We start from the raw sequence: 24,299 nt of genomic DNA on the forward strand, positions 1-24,299 counted from the left end.
CACAGGAACACCCTAAAACCCAGGGATCTCACTGCAAGTACGTGCCTCAGAAATACTCATACTGGTCCAAAAGGGCACATGTTCTTGTTCTTTTTGTTTGTTTGTTTGTTTTGTTTAATGTTTATTTATTTTTGATAGAGAGCTGGAGAGGGCCAGAGAGAGAGAGGGAGATAGAGAATTCCAAGCAGGCTTCACACTGTCAGCGCAAAGCTTGACACAGGGCTCGAACTCAGAAACCGTGAGATCGTGACCTGAGGCGAAATCAAAAGTCAGATAGATGCTTAGCCAGCTGAGCCACCCAGGCCCCCCTTAAGAGGATGTTCTTTGAGCATACTTTTGGTGGCTGGGAGATGGAGACTGCCTCAGTAGGTATCTCTGGGAGAGCAGAGAAGGAAAAAATCTGGTGAATGTGCCATTGAGAATTATATAGCAATTTTAAAAAATGGAATTATTGTATACTTGGCGGTGTGAGTGAATCTTAAAATGTATTATTTGTGGAAAAAAAGTAATAAATACAACACGTGTGTGTGTGTGTACATATATAAAGAGAAAACACTGCTTGGCTCAGGCTTTGGAAAGCAAGAACCTCTGTCTTGTCTCCTTCCCAGGAGTCAGCATGCAGCTGGGCACAGAGTAGGTATGTACACATGTTTGTTGAATCAATGAAGAGAGGAGTGCCCAGAGCCAAGCTGAATGAATTACCCAGTCATCCTGTGTGACCCTGTCTTAGAATCCCTGGGTATTGGCCAACCTGCCACTGCCAGCGTCAGACTACAACACTTCGTTCCATCAAAGAGGTGGAAGTAGGGCAAAGTGGCAGGTGGAAGCCACCCTGTATCGAACACCTGCTATGTGCCAGGTACTGGGCTAGGATCCCAGCAAATTCGAGGTTAGTGTCTCTATTTGATAGGTGAGAAAACTGAGACTCAGAGAATTGATTGGCCTAGGGTTATCTAGCTGGGCTAGAATGTGAATCCAGGTTTGATTTATTACAAAGTCCTTTTATTCATCCTTTTCATTACACCATACTCGGTCCTCAAGGGGCATGAGGAGGAGGCATCTCAGTCCTGTTTCTTCAGCCCTACTTCCAGATCAGAGCTGCTTCCAGAATTCTCAGGGCCCAGGCAGGGGAAAACGGCTCACTGTCCCACTGGAGACAGGAGGGATTCTGGCTGCACTCAGTTTTTCCTGGCCATGCCCCGCTTTCTCATTTTCCTGCCCTGACTTGTCTCCCTTGTCTATGTTACAACAGCTCCCAAACTGTCTTCTTGTCCCCACTTTCTACTCTCTCCCCTTTCAGAGTCAGCTTGCTTAAGCTATCAGGTTAATTTTATAATTTCTTTTACACAGAAACCTTCAGTGACAACCCTTTTGCCTGTGGTAAGAGTTTTAAGGAATGCCAAATAGGTTTCTTCTCTGTTGCCGGCTTTAGCTGATCGATGATGCCTGATTAGAACGAGGGTTGAAAAGGATTCTGAGGCTTGTTCAAAGGCTCCACAGAAAAAACTTCCGGGAGAGATTCATGATTTCTGACTTAGATGCAGGAGGCAGGACAGTAGCATGCATGCCAGGCATTTGTCAACTCTTCAAGTTGGGTTTGTAACCTAGGATCTGTTTTTGATTTCATGAAGACTTGTGAACTCCTGGACATTGAAAAAAAAATCTTTTTTTTGAGTACCTGTGCTCTTGTGCACTTTTCTGGAGAGAATCGTCAGCTTTGGTCATATTCTCAAAGAAGCCTATGTCTCAAAAGAGATTTACGCCCACTGCCTTGGCCCTGTGTCTTGACTTTAGAGGCTCTGTTGTAGGCCCTGCATACCTTGGCAGCTGCCTGTTTCTCTGCCAAGAACTGTCACCTGGATGGATCTACTTGATGATTTCCAAATATACCTTCCCATTGCTTCCCTGTTTCCTGATAGTGTCTTGGTCCTTTTGTCTTGACTGTTGCGCACTTCCTCCCTCGTCTCTAAACTGTTTCCATTCTTCAAGGCACAGTTCAGGCTTTTCCTTCAGAAACCTCTTTGATTTGCTTCAGCTGGTCCTGATTTTCTGGCCTTCTGTACTGAGGACCAGAGAAATGAAGCCATCCTATCAGAATCACAGTTAGGATCAGAACCCCAGGCTCTAAACTCTCATACCCATGCACTTTCCACAGCACCTGCTAAACCAGGGAAGGTTTTGTAAGTTAGGAAGGAGGTTTTGTGCAGAGATTTTTGTCTCACAGGGTTCTTACTCTCTTTAATATTCTTGGCCATAGAAAATTGTTCCTGCAAAAAAAAGGCTTAACTGTGTGTGGTAAAGAGGCCCAGGAGTTTCACTGGAAGAAATCCTCCAAATTAGAGATCAGAGATGAGTGACTTCCCAGTCTCCTCTTCAACACTCTTCCCTCATATTTTGTGCCCAGTCATGCTGCCTTCTCTTCTGGGGGAGAGGCTTTAGCCTCTGCCTCATGCACTCCTTCCTCTCCTTCGACCTCATTTGTCGGGCTAACTCTCTAGCATCACATCCTCAGGAAGGACTTCCAGGTCACTAAGACTGGGTTAGGTCTCCTGGGTGTGCACCTGTAGCCTGTGCTCCCCATTCACAGCGCTCCTCTGATGCATGCTTATGTCCTTGCTGGCCTGTCTTCTCCCCTGCGTGAGCACGGGCCAAGTGAATACATACTTGATATGGCTTTTCCTCAAGCCTTCATCACCTGCTTACTTCAGCAGCACAGAGCTTTTATTTGGCTTGGTCCAGAGGAGCAGTGACTGCAGATTGTGGCACAAGAATGGCACTAGGACTCAATTCTAAGCCTCCAGACTCTCTGCAGGTGCCCTTTCATTTGCTCCCCTCTAAAGAGTCCTCCTAACACCCTCCCACCCAGTCCTCATAAGCAGATCCTGCCTTGTTGGTGAATTGCTCTTGCCTTTTGGTCCCCCTCTCTCCTGGTCTCCTGTAGCACTTCTGGTGGAAAACTATATGCTGCAGGCTTTGATTTCCTGCTGTCCTGAGTCTTCCTTCCACAACTATGTCATTTGCTCTCTAGGGTACACCTGTGTCTTCTCACCCCCCCCCCCCCATCCCAGAATCTAGCACAGGACCAGGCACGTATGGTGATTGCTAAAATCAGTTGAGTATCTTGTCTTCCATGTGCCATGGCGTCAGGTTCAGTTTGGAGGAAGGGTGGTGAGGCGAGAAGGGTTCCAGTTCTAGAGCCTTTATCAGCCTGAACTTCAGTCACTGATCACTCCTTAGCTAGCTTTGTGACCTTCAGTGAGTCATTTCACCTCACTGAGCCTGTTACCTCATCCATGAGAAGAGGAGGTTAGCGTCAGTTCCTTAAGCGTCTATGAAGAGCAAATGAGAGCAGGTGTGTCAAGTTCTGAAGGCAGTTCCTGCTTATAGTAGGTGTCCAGTAAGAGGTTCATTCTGTTTACTCCCCTTCTCTCTATCCACCCCCACATTGTAGAACCCCCTGTTCCCAGGACCCGGAATTCAGGATTTTAGTGATATATATAAAACTGTGTTTGTTAATTTATCCAGCAACTATTGAGCTCTTACTATGTGTTAGGCACTGGCATAGAGAGTCAGGCTTGTGTGGACTCTCCTAGAAACATAATGTAGCATTTCTTTCTTTTTTTGGGTAATATGTATCTATTTTTGAGAGAGAGAGACAGAAAGACAGAGCACAATTGGGGGAGGGGCAGAGAGAGAGAGAGGGAGAGACAGAATCTGAAGGAGGCTTCAGACTCTGAGCTGTTAGCTAGCACAGAGCTGCCGCAGGGCTCAAACTCATGAGCTGCGAGGTCATGTCCTGAGTCAAAGTTGGAAGCTTAACCTACTGAGCTACTCAGGCACCCCAATCTAGCATTTCTAGCATTCTTTCCATGTTTCCTTGGGTTTGAGATTTTGAATTTCCAAATAACCACCATACAGAGAAACTTGAGTGTGATCCTTTTGCACACTGGGAATTACCTAGATAAGCAGTGTCATTGGGCATTCAGTGCTAAGCATGGGGAAAATCTAAGGATGGAAAACAGATCTGTGGATTGGATGAGCTAAGGAAGCCTTCTCAGGGGAGCTCTTAAGCCAGGATTGTATTCCATACCATGGAAGTAGGATTAGAATAGGCAAAGAATCAGGGAGAGAGCATTCTGGACCAAGGTAGTGGGAGTGTCAGGGTATTAAGATAGAGAAGGCACATTCTTTCCTCAGAAGGCTGGAAGGATAACAGCAGGGGTCAGACTGAGTAAGGGAAGAAGGAGAGGGATAGGGGATAATTGGGGAAGGGGGGGAGACTGGCCAGAGGAGCTAGAGTGGGTACTTAGTTCTCAAAGGCCTCTGTTTCCAGATTCATGTAGCCTCCCTATTTGTTGACTGTCTGTCTCATTTCTTCCACTCTTACGTCCATGATATGCCATACACTGAAAATATTTCTCTCTTTCTAGGCTCTTGTCAGAAGGTGCAGATGTCAATGCAAGGCACAGACTTGGGTGGACAGCACTCATGGTGGCAGCCATCAGCCGAAACGACAGGTGAGAGATCTCCTTCCACACAGGGCTCCCTTAGCCAGATCCCTGCAGACCACATTCCAGAACCCTCTCCCACCCTTGCTTGTCTCCCTGATGTTTTCTCCAGAGGCAGGGTGGTGGACTAAGGAGAAGGTCAGGTCTACACCTTGTGCAGTGGAAAGTATAGAAGATGTGGAGAGGGAAGAATATAACTCTGGATCCTAGCTCCATCTTTCATTGGCTTTGTGACATTAGGCATGTCATTTGCATTGTTGAAGTCACAAAATGTTTGGAAGTGTGTTAAGTGGTTGAAAGTACACATTTGAGTTACCTCCATGTTTTCTTATTCCACCATCTGTCCATGTGAGGAATCTGTAGTCACAGTAAGGGCCCCGCTAGGCTGTTTCTTTGGAGGTTCTGATGGAAACTAGGGAAGGCTGGGGGCATTCTCCCTCCCATGGGAGGCTGTGTTCTTTTCCTGCCCGCTCCCCCGTTTCCTCAAGGGATAGCTGTTTTGTAAAGACTGAAATAGTCCCCTGTGTGTAGAGAATTACTTCAGTTCTCACACCTGACACAAGATAGGTAGGTAGGTAGGTAGGTAGGTAGGTAGGTAGGTAGGTGGTGGATGGATGGATTTCTCATTTTGTAGCTGAGAAAACTGAAGCCCAAAGAGATAAGGTGATTTGTCTGAGATCACACAGATGAGTTAGAGCCTGGTCTGGCTGCCTACAAAGTTTGTGTGTTTTACTGTACCTCATTGCTGCCAGATCCTGGGCTAGTGCTGCATACTGCCTTTCCATCCCAGTCTCTAGCTGTAGTTATGCAAGAGAATTGATTAAAAAGGAGCAAAAAGAAATGCTTTCAAAAAAAGTAGACTGGGCACTTAAGTAGCAGCCACTGAAATTGATAGTTTGAGTTACCAGTTTTAATTTTTCCTTTAAGCAGATCATTAAGGCTTTTGTCTGCCAGTACTGGCCTCCTTTGGAAGGATCATAAATGTGGTGGAAACCAACAAAACGGGTTTTCTAATATAAAGATGGCAGTGCTTCAGACTGGCTGAGAGACTTAGCTATACGTGAGATAGGTCTCCCCTCTCTGCTCCTCTGTCCTGAACTTGTTTCTCAGAATTCCATTTCCTTATTTGCCACTTAAGCTCCAAGCCCTTAAAAGAAAACTTGGTGTGGGGCGCCTGGGTGGCTCAGTCAGTTGAGCATCCGACTTTGGCTCAGGTCATGATGTCATGGCACGTGAGTTGGAGCCCCGTGTCAGGCTCTGTGCTGACAGGTCAGAGCCTGGAGCCTGCTTCCGATTCTTTGTCTCCCTCTCTCTCTGTCCCTCCCCCACTCGCACTGTGTCTTTGTCTGTCTGTCTCAAAAATAAACATTAAAAAAAGACAAAAAGAAAAAAGAAAAAAGAAAACTTGATGTAAATAGGCTTTGCAGTTGAGAGTTCTGGAATCCAATCCTGGTTCTGACCCTTCGTTGAATTTAAGAATTCTGTGGGCACTCTATTTCTTCATCTGAAATCATTTATTTTTACAAACATTTGGTAAACGTCTACTCTGAGCCAGACTCTGTGCTCATTATTGGAGAACCAGAGACCTTGGGAGCTCAAGGTCCAATGTGAAAAAGAATGGCAGGTAGAGAGACAGAGTGTAGTGTAATCAATGATGTCAGAGCCATGTGGACAGGAAATTATCAAAGCAGAGGTTAGGAGAGGACTGACTCTGTGAGCTGGGTAGATTCTTGCTATATTTTTGTGAGAACCCAGTGAGATAGTGTTTGTGCTACCTGTTACAAATGGTGAGTTGTTATTCTCTGTTGCCCATATTAGATGTCTCTACACATAAACACATGTGTTTATTCTACCAGTGATGCTCCACCCACCACTACCTCCACCCCACCCACCAGTTTTCTTTCCCAGCTTGCAAGTGTCTCCATTCACAAGAGATAGCAGGTGGTGGAGAAAAGAGAAGGGAGTGTGTGCCCTTCTTTACATAGTATTTTCAGCGCTGAGACAGAATAGGAAATAACACTATACTTAAGAGTACTGTCAATCAGTGAGCAGATAGCTGGTAGATGTGCTTTGGGGACATTTCTCTATAAATCTAATGAGTTGTTGGCTTAACTGATTGTCCTGTCTTTATCCAGGGCCATTAGCAAATCAGCGTTGCTTGTTGAGCGAAGTGAGAGTGTTGGCTAGTATTTACTTGTTTTGGTTCCTAGGACTAATTATTGGTGTTTTAAACATCCATTTTGTGCCCTCCTCTTCCTTCCAGGGCCCAGGGACAGATTTTTATTGCAAATAGCAAACTTAGGTTAATTTATTCATATCATATATATATATATATATATACACACACATATACGTATACATATATATGATACATATCATATATATACATATATATATATATATATATATATATTTGGTACCTACTGTTTGCCAGTCACTGTTCTTGACAAAGATTCCTGTCCTCACAGAGCATATTTCTTTCTTTTTTTTTTTTTTTCCCACAGAGCATATTTCTATACTAGTGGTCCCTGCGTAGAGAGAGGCAGAAACAGACAATAAATAATAAATATAATACATAAGTAAACTACATACCTTATTAGAAGGTAAGAAGTGCTATAGAAAAGGAAAAATTGGGGTGCCTGGGTGGCTCAGTCAGTTGAGCGTCTGACTTAAGCTCAGGTCATGATCTCAAGGTTTGTGGGTTCGAGCCCCGCATTGGGCTCTGTGCTGATAGCTCGGAGCCTGGAGACTGCTTCGGATTCTGTGTCTCCCTCTCTCTCTGCCCCTCCCCTGCTTGTGCTCTGTCTCTCTCTCTCTCTCTCTCTCTCAAAAATGAATAAATGTGAAAAGAAAAGGAAAGGAAAAATAGGAGCACCTATGTGGCTCAGTTGGTTGAGTCTGACTCTTGTTTTCAGTGCAGGTCATGATCCCAGGGTATTGGGATCTAGCCCTGCATCAGGCTCCATGCTGAGTATGGAGCCTGCATGGGATTCTCTCTTTCTCCCTCTGCCCCTCTCCCCCACTTGCCCTCTCTCTAAAATTAAAACTTAAAGAAAAAAAAAAAAAAGAGAGAGAGAGAAAGGAAAAATAGAACCTGATATAAAGGAATGCCAGGAGTACCTTGGTCAGAATGAGTAGGCCTCATTGGTAAAGTGCCGTAGGGGGTGGTCTTGAGAGATGATCATGTTTATGCCAGCACAGTCTGCCAGTAAGTTTCTCCTGATTAGAAGTGTGCTGATCCTCATTTCATCAATCACCAAGCCCTTCTGGAATCAGGCCTGAAATACCACCACCTTTCAATTGGATTTGGATGAAAGGAGGGTAGAGGAACTGCACGTTTTGATTCAAAGCTGAGAGCAGAGAACCTTCACCTCCTTTAGATGTTGGCAGCTTGCAAGCTCAAGGGAGAGAGGTCCTAAGACCATCTGATCATTTCACCTCAACTGCCGTTAGTGAGTGCCTGCTTCATGCCTTACATCCTTCGGGATAGAGCACAATAGTGTCTATCCATAAGGAGATTAACATCTTGTGAACTGTTATTTATGTATGTATTTGTCTTTTAACTTAATTTTGAATAGTAAAGATAGTACTATCTTATTTAATTTTGAATAGAAAATACAGTACTGTAGAAAAAAATTTTTGAAGTATGTATGGGAACTTAATTTATAATTTATTCTCACCTTTAATTTCCAAAAGGGTTTGCAGTGACTCAAATTAAAATACAAATATAAATGTACACGGGAGAGTTAAAACTGGATCAGAAATCATATTGGTAAAAGGAAAGATAATTGTATCAGGATTGAACGAGAGATTTTCTTTTCTGAAAATAGGTTTATTGTTTTTATAAAAATAATATGGAGAAGAAAGTAGCAGTCAACTAAATTCCCTCTGTCTAGAGATTGATCTGTGTGTGTGTGTGTGTGTGTGTGTGTGTGTGTGTAATTTTATATAAATGGGACGATGCTGTACTCAGTGCAAATCAGGTAATTAGTGGAATTAAGTGTTAATTTGGATTGAAGTTTCCTGACGAACAAGGCAAAAAAGGGATACAGAGAGTTTGGTTCATCAGGAAGGAGGAACTTTGTTCTGGCACCCCTTTATACTATCATTTTATGTATCCAGCAAACATTTTAAAAAACTATACTGTGTCTGGTGCTGATGTGCTAGGCTGTGAGGGGATTCAGATAATAAGCATCACAGCCTTTGCCTTAAGAAGCTTACTTGGACTGCTGACATCAAGGATGCAAGTAATGTGATGGCCTTTGTTTTCAGTAGCCGTTCTGCCAAAGATTTACCAACATTCTACTAGGATGATCCTTTTGCCAGCCCTAGTAACAGCTTGGGTGTACTAGCGACTTGAGGAGCAGTCGCTGGGGGCTGACCCCTTTTCCACAATGAGACCTTCATAAGCCTCATGCCACAGGCACTTGTTTAGCCTGAGTCTGGGTGCCTCATTCTGTGTTGCACTTTGACCCAACCCAACTAAAGGCTAAGCCACAGGGTCCCAGGATGATCACTGTGACTTAGCATAGCCTTCACCAGCTCGTGCAAATATACCCAGCCTTCAGCTAAATTCAATTAGTTTTTCTTTAAGAAGGGAAAGAAATCCAATTTTACCAAACATGGACAGACGGTGGAAGGCACTTTGATGTTACAACCTCTCAGTGATGCTTTACTTAGTCACAAGTTCATAAGCAAGAAGGCTTAATTACTTGGGAAAACACAGGATTAAAACTGGATACAATGGCTGAGTATCCGCTCTTGGGCGACTTGATTCGAACCCATGTACCCAGTTCGTGTGTGGTGCGAACTTTGATGTGTGCTATGACAAGCTGAAAGTCATGACCCCCTCAGGGAAGCTCCTTCACATGGCGTTTGCAGGATGTGTAGGCGGAGAGGCAGGGCCTGCCCGGCCTGTTTGCTCAACTTTGATGTCCAAGCAGCCACAGGCCCCACTGTTTGCTCTTTCACTGAAGGATGGATTGGGAGCCTCCTACCTTTCCCAGTGGACAATGGCCAGCAGTGGAGTGTGACGACTGTTGACCATTCCAGGAGCCTGGTGGACCAGAACAGGGCTTTAGGAGGTGCAGAGCCTGGGGGGCCAAAAGCTGTTTATAGAAGAGTCATTTCTCCAGATGTAGCTTTCCTTAAAGCCTAGTGTTGGTTAGGTGCTTATTGTGGAGGTAAAAATAGTCTCCTGAGTTTTAGCAGTTACCAACTACTGCTTGGCCCTCTGTCCAGTGTCACTAAAGTATTTGTAAAATGAAGGTATAAGTCTGTCCTGTTTACTTCATCAGTGTTTACATGCAAGGGATAGCGGTGTGATGGAAGTACGGTATGATTTAGATCCTTATAGTTTTTAATGACTTAAAACACATGTCTGATAAAAGAAATAGTGTCCAGAAGATACAAAGAAGTGTTACAAATCAACAGTAAAAAGACAACCCAATTTTTAAAAAATGGGGAAAAGATGTGAGCAGACATTAGCCAAAGAAGAGATGGATGGCAAATAAGCACATGAAAAGATACTCAGCATTCGTCATTTAGGGAAATGTGAGTTAAAATCACAAGGAGAATCCGCTGTATACCTGCTAGAATGGCTAAACTTTAGAAAACCTGACGGTACCAAGTGCTGACAAGGATGCAGAACAACTGCCATCATTGCTGATAGGAATGCATTATGCTATAAACCACTTTGGCAGTCTCTCATAAAGGCAAAACATATATTACCATCTAGCCCAGCAAAACCAACTCTTATACCAACTTTGTCCATGAGATATAGAAACATGAATCTTGGGGGCGTCTGGGTGGCTCAGTCAGGTAAGCATCCGACTTTGGCTCAGTTCATGATCTTGCAGTTAGTGAGTTTGAGCCCCGCATTGAGCTCTGCGCTGTCAGTGTGGAGCCTGCTTCAGATCTTCTGTCTCCCTCTCTCTGCCCCTCCTCTGTAAATATGTTTTAAATATGTTTAAATAAACATTTAAAAAGATTAAAAACAAAAACAAAAATCTTCAAAAAGACATTGATAGTAGTTTATTCATAATTGCCCCAAACTGGAAATCATCCAAATGTCTATCAACTGGTGAATGGACAAATTATGGTACATCCATACAGCGGACCACTATTCTGCAGTTAAAAAAAAAAAAAATTACACGTGCAATAACAGGGACAAATATTAAAAGCCTTATGCTAAGCTAAAGCCAGACACAAAAAACTAGCTATGATATAATTCCATTTATAGGATGATCTGGAAAAGGCAGTACTGTAGGGACAGAAATCAGGTTAGTGGCTGCTAGGGTTTAGGAGTAGGAGGAAGGGCTCAAAGGAACTTTTGGGTGATGGAAATATTCTAAATCTGGATTGAACAATCAAAACCCATCAAATTGTACATCTTAAAAGGGTGAATTTTACTGTGAGTAAATGATACTTCAGTAAATTGACTTAAAAAAAACTTTTTAAAAAAGTCATCATCCCAGGGCACCTGAGTGGTTTGGTTGGCTGAGCATCTGACTTTGGCTTAGGTCATGGTCTCACAGTTCGTGGGTTCAAGCTGTGCATCGGGCTTTGTGCTGACAGCTCGGAGCCTGGAGCCTGCTTCGGATTCTGTGTCTCCCTCTCTCTCTGCCCCTCGCCCACTCACACTCTGTCTCTCTCTCTCTCTCTCTCTCTCTCTCTCTCAAAGGTGAATAAACATTTAAAAAAATTTTTTAAAAAGCCATCATCCCTGTCTAATTTTCATTATTAATTGTGACTGGTGGCACACTGAGAATTTGTTTGTCATGTCAAAATGAATTCGTATAGTTCCTGGTCACCTGGAATGTTTAGATTTCCTCTTGTTGATGGTATTTCATGTGTATACTCTAATTGTTACTAGAGAATAAAGGTTTGTGACTTCACATGATTTGTGATGTCATAAAGTGTAATTCCTGATGAACAACGACAAATTCATTTACAAGCGATACACAGGGAGCTTATGTAAATTCACAAAGTATCCTATGATTCTTCATAGTAAGAAAAAAGTACAGGATACAGGACTGGGAGCTTGTCTTCCATCCCACATGATCCTCAGACTCCTTGTCCCTGGACTGCCAGGCAGTGAGACCACCTAGATAGTGTGGCTGTTGTGCCTCAGGAACCAAGAGTGGGATGGTGGGGGGGAGATTCAGATAAGTCCACTTGGGCTTGATGGTTACTCTGAAAGCCCCTGCCTCAGAGAAGGTGAGGTTATGAAGCAGAGCTCCAGAAAAACTGTTTGAAATTCCCCACAAGAGTCTCCCTCCCTCCTCTGCTTTTTCTCCTGGAGTGCATTTCATAAGCATCGGAAGGACTGCTTCCCGGCACTGCCTTCCCTGCTTGGCCGGGGTCCCTGAGGAGCTGATCTAATGAGTGGATAACACGCATTTGCCAAGGCCTTCCTGGATGTGGTACCTGGGCTTTGTTAATTTTAAAATGCCGCCATCCTTGGCTGAAGACCATTTAATTTCCTCTCATAGCAGTCATTTATTTTTAGCATTTGCTTATTTTCCCTCCACCTTACTGAGATGGTGGGTGGGCATTAAAACCTGTCTTTAAGAAACCAGTAGCTCAATTGAGATTCCTGGCTGTGCAGACCTTTCTTTATGGGGTCAGTCACTGCACAGGTGTTCTTAGAGTGATGCTGCTCCTGGAGCTGGACCAGGGGCAGCTTCCCTGAGTGGCTCTCCTTCCTTGTTGGCTGGCCAGAGGCAGTGCTGGTAGAGCACCCTTGCACCTGTGCTTCAGTGCAGGTCCTTCGGGGGCCCAACCATGTAGAGGTCTATCCTGCCTCAGAGTTCTGCAGCCTCTTCCCAGGGTCCCCATCCTGTTCTTGGCCTGGCTGCTTATTGCCTGTGCTGTGCTGGCTGATCTTCTGACTGTAGTGGTGATCACGGCTATGGTTGTGATTGAGTGCCTTCTGTATGCCAAGCCTATGTCAGGCACTTCTCAGGTTGTCTCTAATCCTCACTGCAATCCTAATAGGGAAGGATTATTATCCCAATTTTGCAGATGGGGAAAGTGAAGCTCAGGGATACCCAGGGTTGTCTAATAAGTGAAAGAGGGAACCAGGATTTGAAGCCAGGTGTCTTTGAGCCACAGATTCTCATTTTTTCCACTGGAGTATGCTGCCTGTGGAGGGAGATGGTGGGGAGCAAGGCTATGGGTTGGCCTAAGGGGTGCTGGGACTAGAGTGAAGTCAGCTCAATTAGGGTTTCTTGATGATGTGCTGGATGATTATGAGAAGTCTAAAAGCAGACAAAACATTCTCCATTTCTCAAAAAGTGACAATTGGGGGGTGCCTGACTGACTTAATCAGTAGAGCATGCAACTCTTGATCTTGGGGTTGTAAGTTCAAGGCCCATGTTGGGTAGAGAGATTACTTAAAAATAAAAAAATCTTGGGGCGCCTGGGTGGCGCAGTCGGTTAAGCGTCCGACTTCAGCCAGGTCACGATCTCGCGGTCCGTGAGTTCGAGCCCTGCGTTGGGCTCTGGGCTGATGGCTCAGAGCCTGGAGCCTGTTTCCGATTCTGTGTCTCCCTCTCTCTCTGCCCCTCCCCCGTTCATGCTCTGTCTCTCTCTGTCCCAAAAATAAATAAACGTTGAAAAAAAAAGAAAAATTAAAAAATAAAAATAAAAAAATCTTAAAAATCTGGCAGTAAAGGGATAAACAAGTCCCACTTTAACTGTAGAATGAGGCAGAATGTGGTCAGTGCCTCAGAGAAGATCACCTATAGTGCTAGGTGTAGATCACGCCATGTAGAGGCAACATCATTAAGGGAAGCCTTTCATACGAGGTGGGCCTTGAAAGTTGGACAGGATTTTGATTGATAGAGGTGGGGGCTAGAAAGACAGCATTTCTGAGAGAAGGACTGTAGTGAGCATAGGTTCACAAAGGTGAGAAAGTAGGACTGTGCCAGATCTTGTTGGAGGATCTAGCAGAGGCTAGAGACCAGAGAATGTGAAGGAAAGGCCTTATCCAACACAGGCCATGATCCTCTCAGTCTTTGGTAGCCTAGCATTGGTACAGCTGTAGCTCTAGAGCTGGATTATCTGGGTTCAACCACATTCTTTCTCTTACTAGTTATGTACCTCGGCAAGTTCTTTCACTTATCTGTGATTGTTTCTTCACATCTACTATAAAATGGGGATAATAATTAGATCTACCACAAAACGCTGTTTTGAGGTTTAAATATGTAAGTATATGTAGTGTTAGAACAATGCCTACCATACTGTAAGCACTTGATAAGGGTTTGTTACTTTGGTTAATGGTAGTAGTGGTGCCTTAATTATTATTCTTGTTGTTGATTATTGGTCACTCCAGGAGGAAATTAGCGAATGGTCTACAGGTAAGCCTGTCTTTGAATGTAGGGTATTACTTGTCTCTCATCAATACCTTTAGGTGACTCAGAAGTAGTAGGGCTTTGGAGATTCTTTTTCCACTCCTTTTCATCCTAGAAGCTGGGCCTAGAACATGAGACCCCAGAGCAGGACACTTTGATATGGGACTGGCTCTTGTCCCAGGTGGCCACCTGCCCGATGCTGGACAGTGCTCAGTATTTCCCAGCAAGAAAGGGTGGGTGAGAATGCTGGCCAGGTGCCCGGAATGCCAGCATCATGTCCCCAGAAAAGTGTGCCGAGTTTGATGTTTCTCCCACTGCTGCTGCTGTGGCCGATTATGTCTGAGTAACAGAGTCATTTCTAATCCCATTTGGAATCATTGCTCAAGATAATCCTGTTTCATAGTAATGATATTCCAATTCCAGCATGCACCGATTCTAGTTTGGCAGATGCATGCCTTGACCTCAGGCAACCCAAGACAGTGGTCCCTGGAAAGCAGTGCCAGCTCATTTGCCTAACATAACAATCTCAGGATAACCCCCCTTCTCCAACACTATATCTTGTTCAGGAGTTCTGTGTTTAGTGATCTCCTGGAGAGTTTCAGTTGGGACCAACAAGGAGAGCATCCAGTGCTCATCCTGGTCATGGGGAAGGATACATTGGGAAGGATGTTCAACTTCTAAGGACTGTGATATGGTTCACTCCCACATCTTTTCTTTAAAGACATCAGATCCACTCTCTGCCATGGGCTCTTTCTTTCTTTCTTTCTTTCTTTCTTTCTTTCTTTCTTTCTTTCTAGCTAAGAGAACAAACTATACCTTTATTTACTTTTCATTAAGTTTAAATCCTTGAGGGGTACAACATCACACAGATTCTGTGGCCAGAGGCTTTAGCAGGAAGATTGCTTCAGAATTTGGCATGAACCATGCCAGTGGTTCCACAAGCACAAGTTACTTTTCTCCAGATTGCTCTGGTTTTGTTCGGTTTGCCATCAGGAGTCACTGTGTTGTTCTTTGTTTTGTACATATACGCATATCTCTTGCCTAGATAGAATTCAGTTTTATCTAGAGCATAAACATCTTCAGTTTTAAGAAGAGCTGTGTGCTCCCTCTGGTTCCAAAGACCTCACTTATAGCCAACAAAAATGGCCTTGGACCACAGCCTAACAGACATATTTGTTGTTTTAAGAGTCCTGTTCCCTGTTGTTTTAAGAGGCCTCCACAGGGTCCAAGGGTCCAAGATGGTGGAAAGAGGTGAGCTGCTTATTTAAATAAGGCTGCAGGCTAGTGGGTCAGGAGTATACAAGCAGTATAGTAGGTGTGTGTGGGTTTCAGCAAGGTATTTGTCTCTCATGACATTTCGCATGAATAAAGTATGATGTGGAGAATAGTTCAGACAGACTAATAAATGGTGAATGACCTATTTCATATGTTGTGTATATATGATTGGAGACTGGAGAGCAGACTCAAGTGGTGAGCCACAGGGCCTCGTCCTTTTCAGTAGTTACATCAGTGATTCTACTGAGACTATGGATAAATGCCAACCCAATTGGCAGATTAAATGAAGCTTAGAGAGAGAGCTAATATGTTAGGTGAAAGAATTGTGGACATGAAAAAAGAACTCAGTGGGTTAGAACAATGGTTAAATCTGTGGTGATAAACATTAATAGGGATGAGTGTTTAAGTCTACAATTAAAAAACCAAAAAACAACCATAAAATGCAGGGTGAGGAAGTCCCAACTTAGCAATACTAGCAAATAAAGCCCAGGAGCTGACTAAAAACTCAGTGTGTGTATCAGCAGTGCAGTGTTAAGGCCCCAGAAGTGAATTGATTCAACAAATATTTACTGGTCTGTACTGGGTCTTATGTGTGAGAAACAGATGGTCAAGCACAGTCCCTGCTTTGGGGAGTACACAGTCCAGTTATGTGTGACAGTGGTGAGGAACAAGAGCTCTGGAAGGAGACTGCCTGAGTTTGAAACCTAGCTGTATCTCTTAACTAGCTCTGTTTTCGCGTCGGCAAAATGCGAATAATAATAGCACCTACCTCAGCAATGGTGATTGTGAAGATTTAATCTCCACATAAGATGCACATAAGACTATTTAGTGCATAGATACCTGCTTGTGTTATTAATATTTTTTGTTTTCTTGTTGTTATTTTCATCCAGAGTTGAAGAAGAATACCAGCCCCAGCGTGCTCTTATAGTCATTTGCCTAGAGAGAGCCTAATCAGGCCCATACTGTGGTGAAATCCCTACCATCAGAGCTTGACCACATTAGCCCATAGGTTTGACAACCATATATTATAGAGCACAGATTGAAAGACATGAAAGATAGGGAATTACATTTGAAACTAGGCTAAGGATGTGAAATCGAGATTGTGTTGGAAACCCTGTGATGGTGGTCTTGATTCCTTGCCCCTCTCCTTAATGTGCCATGTCTTCCTTGAGCCTTGCCCCAAATGATCTCACCACTGATTTTGACCCTGTCCATCTGAATGAGACTCCCTTTTAACCCAGCTGGCTGCTATGACCTGCTTTACTATACCATCTGAAAATGTCACTGTCCCTGGTACACAGTAGGGGCTCAGTAATTATGGGATAGTAAGGCACACTAATGGATGGATAGTTGGATGAGTGAGAACCAGTGTAGTTTAGTGAAATATGTACTAGGTTTGGCCTTACACAGACCTAGATTTGAATCTTGGTTCCTATGCTTCATTAATGTGTATACTTTGGCAATTCACATTATTTTGCTGAGCCTCAGTTTATTCACTTATAAAATGGGACTAGTACCTCATTGCAAGTGGTTATATGGAGCTGAAATAGTGAATGTAAAGTGCTTATCACACTATGGCTGCTGTTACTATGATTATTAACTTTTACCTTTTGAGGGAAGTAAACAAAAGATTATTATCCTCTTTTGAGAAAATTGGGGCACATTTTCTATACAGGTACTTTGCCTCCTACCTGATCCTTAGTTTGTTTCCTAAGGAACCTGCTTTATTATTACTATTTTTTTAACTTTTCATTTTTTTAATTAATTTATTTTTTTAATATATGAAATTTATTGTCAAATTGGTTTCCATACAACACCCAGTGCTCATCCCAAAAGATGCCCTCTTCAATACCCATCGCCTATCCTCCCCTCCCTCCCACCCCCCATGAACCCTCAGTTTGTTCTCAGTTTTTAAGAGTCTCTTATGCTTTGGCCTAAGGAACCTCCTTTAAAAAGAAAACTGCTTTCCTCACCCTCTCCACTCCCATTTCATGCCCCCATGCCAAAGGACCTTTAGATTTAACACATGCCGGTGCCTTTGGTCAGGCCACCCTGCTTTCCTGACCAGCTCATAGACCAGCCAGTAGGCTGAATGAGCCACAGCTCATTTGACTTCCCAGCAAACCTCCTGAACTCTGACCTCTTTGCTTCCTCCCTTCATCGAGGTGTGCACTGGGTTGAGAATAGGTCAACTCTTTGTCTTCTCCTTGGGACCCGTGACACTCATCACAGTGACCCTATGCTTTGGATGTAGGGGGGCGGGTAGAGGGGAGGAGGAGTTGGAGGAGCTTCTCCTGAAGCTCAACATTGTGTGGGGACGACCTGGAGCTGGGATCACTGCCCTTCTTGCTTCACCAACTCCAGCTGCTCACCAGCTGTCTTTGACACGTGCCTGCCCAGCATAGGCCTCGGTCCACACCACAGGTTTCCTTGCTTTTTCCTAAACAATGTGGCAACCCAAAGCCCCTCCGGCCACTGAGAGCAGAAAGCCTTAACATCGATCGATGTAACTATCTTCCATGCATTGTGACACCCCACTGTCCTGAAACCAGGAGCTCATCAAGGTCGGTGTGAGCCAACCTTCCTACATGAGCTCCCACCTCTAATCTAATTATAATCTGATCAGCAAATTAAAATGTGCCTCTTGGGGGCTGTGGTTCCAAAGGGAGTTTCATGAGTCCCAGGAGCTTCCAGTTAGGGACCACTCTCCTATTCATTTCCTCACCTTTGTCTGGGAACTGCCTGGTGGAAGGCAGGAAAGGCCTCATGCTCAGGAGAGGAAGATGAAGGTTTTCCACAGCTAAACCACCTGTGGCCTAGTTTGGAACCTCAGATAGGAGATGGCTAGGCAGGGCTGAGACAGTTGCCATCTACCATTCTCCATTTCCCATCAAATAAAATAATGATTGGAGTGCCTGGGTGGCTCAGTAGGTTAAGCATCCAACTTCAGCTCAGGTCATGATCTTCTAGTTCGTGAGTTCCAGCCTTGTATCAGGCTCTCTGCTGTCAGCACAGAGCCTGCTTCAGATCCTCTGTCCCCCTTTCTCTCTGCCCCTCCTCAGCTTGTTTTCTCTCTCTCTCAAAATAAATAAACTTATGGAGAAAATAATAATTTTATTTATTCATCATTTATTCATGCACTTATTCAGAAAGCATCTACTGACCACTTTGACCCAGGCACTGGGCAAGGAGCTGGGAAGGAAGGTGGAGACATGGTCTCCATGCCTCATGGTCTAGCAGGAAAGGTAAATACGAGTAAATAGGCAATCATGGTACAATATGATCAGGGTCACCTACCCGTGGGTGTGGCTGTTGCAGTCTGTAGACAAATAAGAAGGGCATGGATCCAGGCTGGAGGTCAGACAAGACTCAGTGAATTGGTGACCTTATCACTGAAGAGCCCTGAAAGTGATGAGCACTAACCAGTTGAAGGAGAGGGGGGGCACTCCCAGCAGAAGTCGTGGCACATTTGACGGTCTTTGGTGTACTTCAGAGAATTCATTGTTTTCTCTGGGTCCTTAACCCATTAGTCCCCAAGATCTACCAGATCATCATAGGAATTAGAAGTTCTGCAGTTGAGAGACTTCCTAAAGGAATAAACTTTTGGAACAAGTGGTTAAGTTCAGTTAATGATTAATAGAAGGGGATAGGGAATCAACCCTTCTAAAAGATCATGTTAGTGTTGTTGAATGTATATCTAGTCTGTTGCTTCTAACTGCTATATCAGATAGTGTGTCTCTACCACATTGAACTTAACTCATTCCCCAGTGATGGATATTTGATTGCCTGCAACTCCCCACAGTCACAAAATGCTGGGATGTACATCTTCCATGTTGCCTTTTATGGATCTGTGTAAGAATTGCTCTGGGATATATATATTCAAGAGAAGTGCTGGGTCATAGAGTAAGGTACTTTAATTTGACAAAGTGTTACAAGCTTGGCTTCTAGAGTGGCTGCACCAGTCTATCCTGACAGTACGTGAACAGTCCCAGAACCCCATGTCCTCTCCAACACTTGGCATTTTTTAGCTTTCTAACTTTTGCCAATATGTTGGATTTAAAGTGATGTTTCGTTGTTTTAATTTGCATGTCTCTAATAACATAAGTTTGAGGATCTTTTCATATACTTAATGATAATCTTTTTTGTTTGTTTCTTCCTCTGGGAATTCACTGTTCATACCCTTGCCCCATCTTTCTGTTGGACTTTCTGATCCTAGCTTTGCTGCTAAAAACTGACTTGAGGCACAGCGTTCCCACAGATTGTTAGCTCTTGGGAGTCAATATAGGAGCGTGAGGGGCAACATGGCAGAGGGATAAGGACATGGACTTTGTAGCCACACTGCCCTGGTTTGAATTCCACCTCCACTCCTTACAGCTGAATGAAACTTTGGACACGTTACTTAACCATGCAGTGCCTCAGTTTTCTTAATGCATAACATGCCTCATTGTGTTGCTGTAAAGATTGAATGTGTTATTATAAATAAAGTGTTTAAAACAGTGTGTGTCATGGGGGAAGTATACACAAATGTTAGCTCTTACGATTAGACTACTACCTTCCTCCTACTTAGCCATTCTGTACCCTTAAGAAAATAGATATTTGTACTAGCAGGCAGTAGAAACAAGGCAGAGAAAAAAATAGCTCTCAGCCTAGAATCAGAGTTTACCCTCACTTCCTTCACCTTCAGTATTCACAAGACCCTGCCTTTTTGGTGAGTACTGGGCGGAGATAAGAACAGAACAGATCCTGATGGGCACACAGGAAGGAAGTACTGCTGCTAGAGTCAGGTCATTAAGGACGGACTCCTGTCCTCTTGGGCTGTACACATCCTCTGAATCTTGAAATTAGGGAAAGAGAGTCTGGAAATTATCTCTAGCCTTTGAGACTAATCCTCACATTGGTAGGCATATCTTTCCACAGACCACCAGAGACCAAATCCTGAGCTGGCTTGGAGAATTGCTGATATTCTTAAGTCTTTGCCTATGGAGAACTTGAAGAGTAGTTGACATAGATCCTTTGAGTAGAAATGTTTCCTGTTGTAGAAAAACGTTAAGTGCATAGAATGACTTACTCTGCCCCCTTTAATCCAGATGTTAAGACCACGAAGGCCTAGCCCGTACACCAAAGTCTGTTTGGTACCAGCTATCCAAATTTAAGGCAGTAATATCTAACCCCAGACGTACAAAATGGCACCTAGTATGCTGGCACGAGAACAGAGGGGAGGCTGCAGTTGTCCTTTGATGGATCACCTCAAATAGCAGTGTCTGCTTCCCTTTGTGCCATCAGATTCTCATTTTACTCCTGACCTTGTACTCCCTTTGTCAGCCAGATGGGCCAATTCACCTTCTCCCCATGTAAGTCACCTTCTCCCCGATACAGTTCTGAACCTGGGGATTTGTTTCTGCTTCAGCAAAAAGCATCAAAGAGACAGAAATCACTTCATTTCCAAAGTCTTACTGCTGCTCCTGGTTTCTGCTTCTTTTGCCTTGCCTTGACCTCTGGTACCTGGATATTCCTTAGTTTCTGGCTGCTTACTTCGTTTGTGGCCTACGGTTCTCCTTTAGCTCCTAGCCCTTAACATCTGACCTGGCTTTTGACTCTCTACCGCATATCAGTGCTGCCTAGTCTGTGGCCCTTGGTTCTATTTTGACTCTGAACGTTTTGATACTTGCTGGGCATGGCCAACTGCTAAGTCTGTTCTTACCAGCTTTGCCGTAGCTTTCTCTAACCTGGCTAGCCTGTTTTTGTCCTGCTGTAGCCCACAGGTCTGGACACTTCTTTTGGTCATCAGAGCTAGCTTTGATTACCAAAGCTAAGCATAGTCATGTAGCCCTCTGGCCTGATCTGGGCTGGCTTCTCCAAGAGGGGTTTGATCCCCGTGAAGCTCTGGATTAGATGCTTTCTAAGTACGTAAATGGCCCTTGGACAAAAAGCCTCCTAGCCATCTGGCAAGGTGTTTGGTGCCATTCTTGGCCACTAAGCAGCCACAGTTCCTTTAGTCCTAGCAATACCCCATAGTGGGGCTGCTGCCTTTTGAGTTTTATTAAAAGTGAGGGAAATTTTCTCTGAGGTTTCAGAATGAGTCACTAGCTTGGTTGCTTACCCTCTTTGGCCTCCAAGTTTGTGAAGTGAATTGCCCATTCCCTTTGATTGGGTTAGCTGCCCGAGGGCCGAGCCTAGTCACTGTCTTCTCTCCATCCTACCAGACCACTGTCTGCCCTCCAGGGCCAAGGGCGGCATACTTGGTTGCTTGGACACGTCTTGCAGCCTACAAATTGGACAGACGGAATCAATACTCATGAACCTGGAGAGGCCCAGGTTAGCACAGTTAGTGACACTAGCTGCCTGGAGGGACAGCCTGCCATGGGAGGGGTTGTGATTGAATGGTGATTGGATACAGCATCTGAGGATTAACCAAATTATGTCCCTTTGAGTTTAGATCGACAAACCTTTCTCACTTGGATTTTATAACAAGCTGACTTGTGCAGAATATAGAAGAGCTGCCTTCTTAACACAGGGCTGTGCCGGCATGAGTCCTGGGGGAAGGGTGGTCAGGTATACGTGCCCACTGTGGCCCAGATTCATGTTGTTATCACTAAGATTATATGGAGAAAGGGAAAAGAGCTCGTATTTGTGGAGCTCCTTCTATGTGCCATGTGCCACAAAGTTTCACATACTTTCTCATAACCTGAAAAGGAGACGTCATTATGTCCATTATTCTGGTAAGGAAATGGAGTCTCAGAGGTGAAGTAACTTGTCCAGGGTCACAGGCAGTAAATGACAGAGCTTTAATTTAAACCCAGGTCTCTCTGTGCTTTTTATAAAATATCATTCTGTCTTCCTAATTTAAGTGTCTTAATTCACATTTCTCTTGACTTCCCCACAGCCCAACCACAGAGTCAGGTACATAGTAATAATAATAACCAATGTTTATTGAGCACTTATTGTATGTCAGATGATGTTCTAAGCACTTTACATGTGTTAACACAGCCATATAAGCCAGATGCTCTTATTATCCTTGATAATTATGAGATTGCAAAATGATGATGTTCTAATTTCATCATACCTTCTACATTTATTAGTTGTCATTCTACAGTAAGGAAGAGCTTTCCTTTCTCTCCATTAACTTGTTTTCAGTATGGAATTATGGAATCTTATTTTACTCAATGGGTTGTAATCCGTTACTGTCATTATTCATGTTGATGCTCAGATTGTCCCAGATTTTATTTTGTTTATTTTTATTTTATTTTATTTTTATTTTATTTATTTTTAAATGTTTATTTTTGAGAGAGAGAGAGAGAGAGAGTGAGAGCAGGGGAGGGGCAGAGAGAGAGGGAGACACAGAATCTGAGGCAAGCTCTAGGCTCTGAGCTGTTAGCACAGAGCCCGACACGGGCCTCGAACTCACGAACCGCATGATCATGACCTGAGCCGAAGTTGGATGCTTAACTGACTGAGTCACCCAGGCAACCCAGATTGTCCCAGATTTTAAAGCCATATTCTTTTTTTTTTTTTTTTAAGTTTATTTATTTTGAGAGCGCAAGTGAGCAGGGGAGGGGCAGAGAGAAAAAGGGAGAGAGAGAATCCCAAGCAGATGCCCTGCTGTTGGTACAGAGCCCAACACGGGGCTTGATCCCATGAACTGTGAGCTCATGACCTGAGCTGAAATCAAGACTCGGATGCTTAACCAACTGAGCCATCCAGGCACCTCTTAAAGCCAGTGTTCTTAACCTCTATATCATACTACCTTTCCAGCAGATATTTTTTCTCACTGCCGTCAATTGATTTGCCTATGTATAACAGCCTTTTTGTACCCTTTGGCTTTTAATCTTCTGGGAAACAGTCTCATCCCACTTATGTGTAAACTAAGAACAAATATGTCTCCAAGTGAGAACCTGACAGACTCTGCTATGAATTCAGTATCTGAGTTTTAGATGTGGATTTTAGCTGCTTACAGACACTTCTCATTTCTCTTTGGAATTATAATCCATATCCTACAAGGATTACCTGTGAAAGGTACTTCTTAAGATCCTTGTAGGTAAGGTGAATAGACACCTGAGATTCAACCTGACCATGCTAGATCAGTTGTAGAAGCACCTCAGCTACGTGTCTGGTTCTTTGATCTGTCTGTGAGGAGTGTGTGTCTGTGGACATGGGAATTACTAAAATTCGTTCATTTATGCAGCAAGTAATTGAGCCAGGTTGTTTGCCTGTTGAAGGTAATGAAATTCAAGCCAGTTAGTACAGGGAAAACCCTCAACACTGATGGTTACAGATACTGAAAATCTAACAAAGAAGAGAAAAACTAAAACTACTGTTTGACTTTTTAATAGTTATAATAATTAGAGTAAATTTTTGAATTGCTTACCACTTACGCCTTCAAAGGCATTAACAGTTCTGAAGGCCAGTAAGCAAAAGATTAACATACTAAGAGAAAAATGGTCAAAGGACATTATGAAAATAAAATCAACTGTTGTGATTCATTAAAAAAGAAACACAACTAACTACTAAACATTTTTTTTTTAATGTTTATTTTTGCGAGAGAGAGACAGAGGGCGAACAGGGGAAGGGCAGAGAGAGAGAGAGAGGAAGACACAGATCTGAAGCAGGCTCCAGGCTCTGAGCTGTCAGCACAGAGCCTGACATGGGGCTTAATCCCATGAACCACAAGATCGTGACCTGAGCTGAAGTCAGACACTCAACCAACTGAACCACCCAGGTGCCCCCTAAACATATTCTTTTAAGTCCAACCTCATTAGTAATCAAAGAAATTCAGTTGAAACGGCAGTGTGATTCCATTTCTCTTTACCAGATTGACATGTGATGAAGAAAAATAAACACCCTATTTTGAAAAAAAAATTTTTTTAATGTTTATTTATTTTTGAGACAGAGAGAGACAGAGCATGAACGGGGGAGGGGCAGAATCGGAAGCAGGCTCCACGCTCTGAGCCATCAGCCCAGAGCCTGACGTGGGGCTCGAACTCACGGACCACGAGATCGGGACCTGAGCTGAAGTCGGACGTTTAACCAACTGAGCCACCCAGGCGCCCCGATAAACACCCTATTTTGGAGAAAGGAAGGTCCAAGTTACTCTCTTTTTCCTTTGCTAGTAAAAAAAAAAATTGGTACAGTCTTTCTGAAATTCAGTTTGGTGATATTTATC

At 43.7% G+C, this 24,299-nt stretch overlaps 1 protein-coding gene and 1 pseudogene across 2 annotated transcripts in view; one reads left to right on the plus strand and one right to left on the minus strand.

The window, feature by feature from the left end:
- CLPB (caseinolytic mitochondrial matrix peptidase chaperone subunit B) overlaps positions 1 to 24,299 on the plus strand; it is a 143,034-nt gene that overhangs the window by 25,615 nt on the left and 93,120 nt on the right. For both annotated transcript variants that reach the window (XM_047878206.1, XM_047878207.1), the window contains exon 3: positions 4,431 to 4,517. In XM_047878206.1, coding sequence (XP_047734162.1) covers positions 4,431 to 4,517 — 87 coding nt within the window. The remainder of the gene's footprint in view (positions 1 to 4,430; positions 4,518 to 24,299) is intronic.
- Positions 14,703 to 15,035, minus strand: LOC125176562 (60S ribosomal protein L35a-like; annotated as a pseudogene).

Source organism: Prionailurus viverrinus, chromosome D1 (assembly GCF_022837055.1).
Source record: "Prionailurus viverrinus isolate Anna chromosome D1, UM_Priviv_1.0, whole genome shotgun sequence".
In the NCBI taxonomy this organism is placed as follows: Eukaryota; Metazoa; Chordata; class Mammalia; order Carnivora; family Felidae; genus Prionailurus; species Prionailurus viverrinus.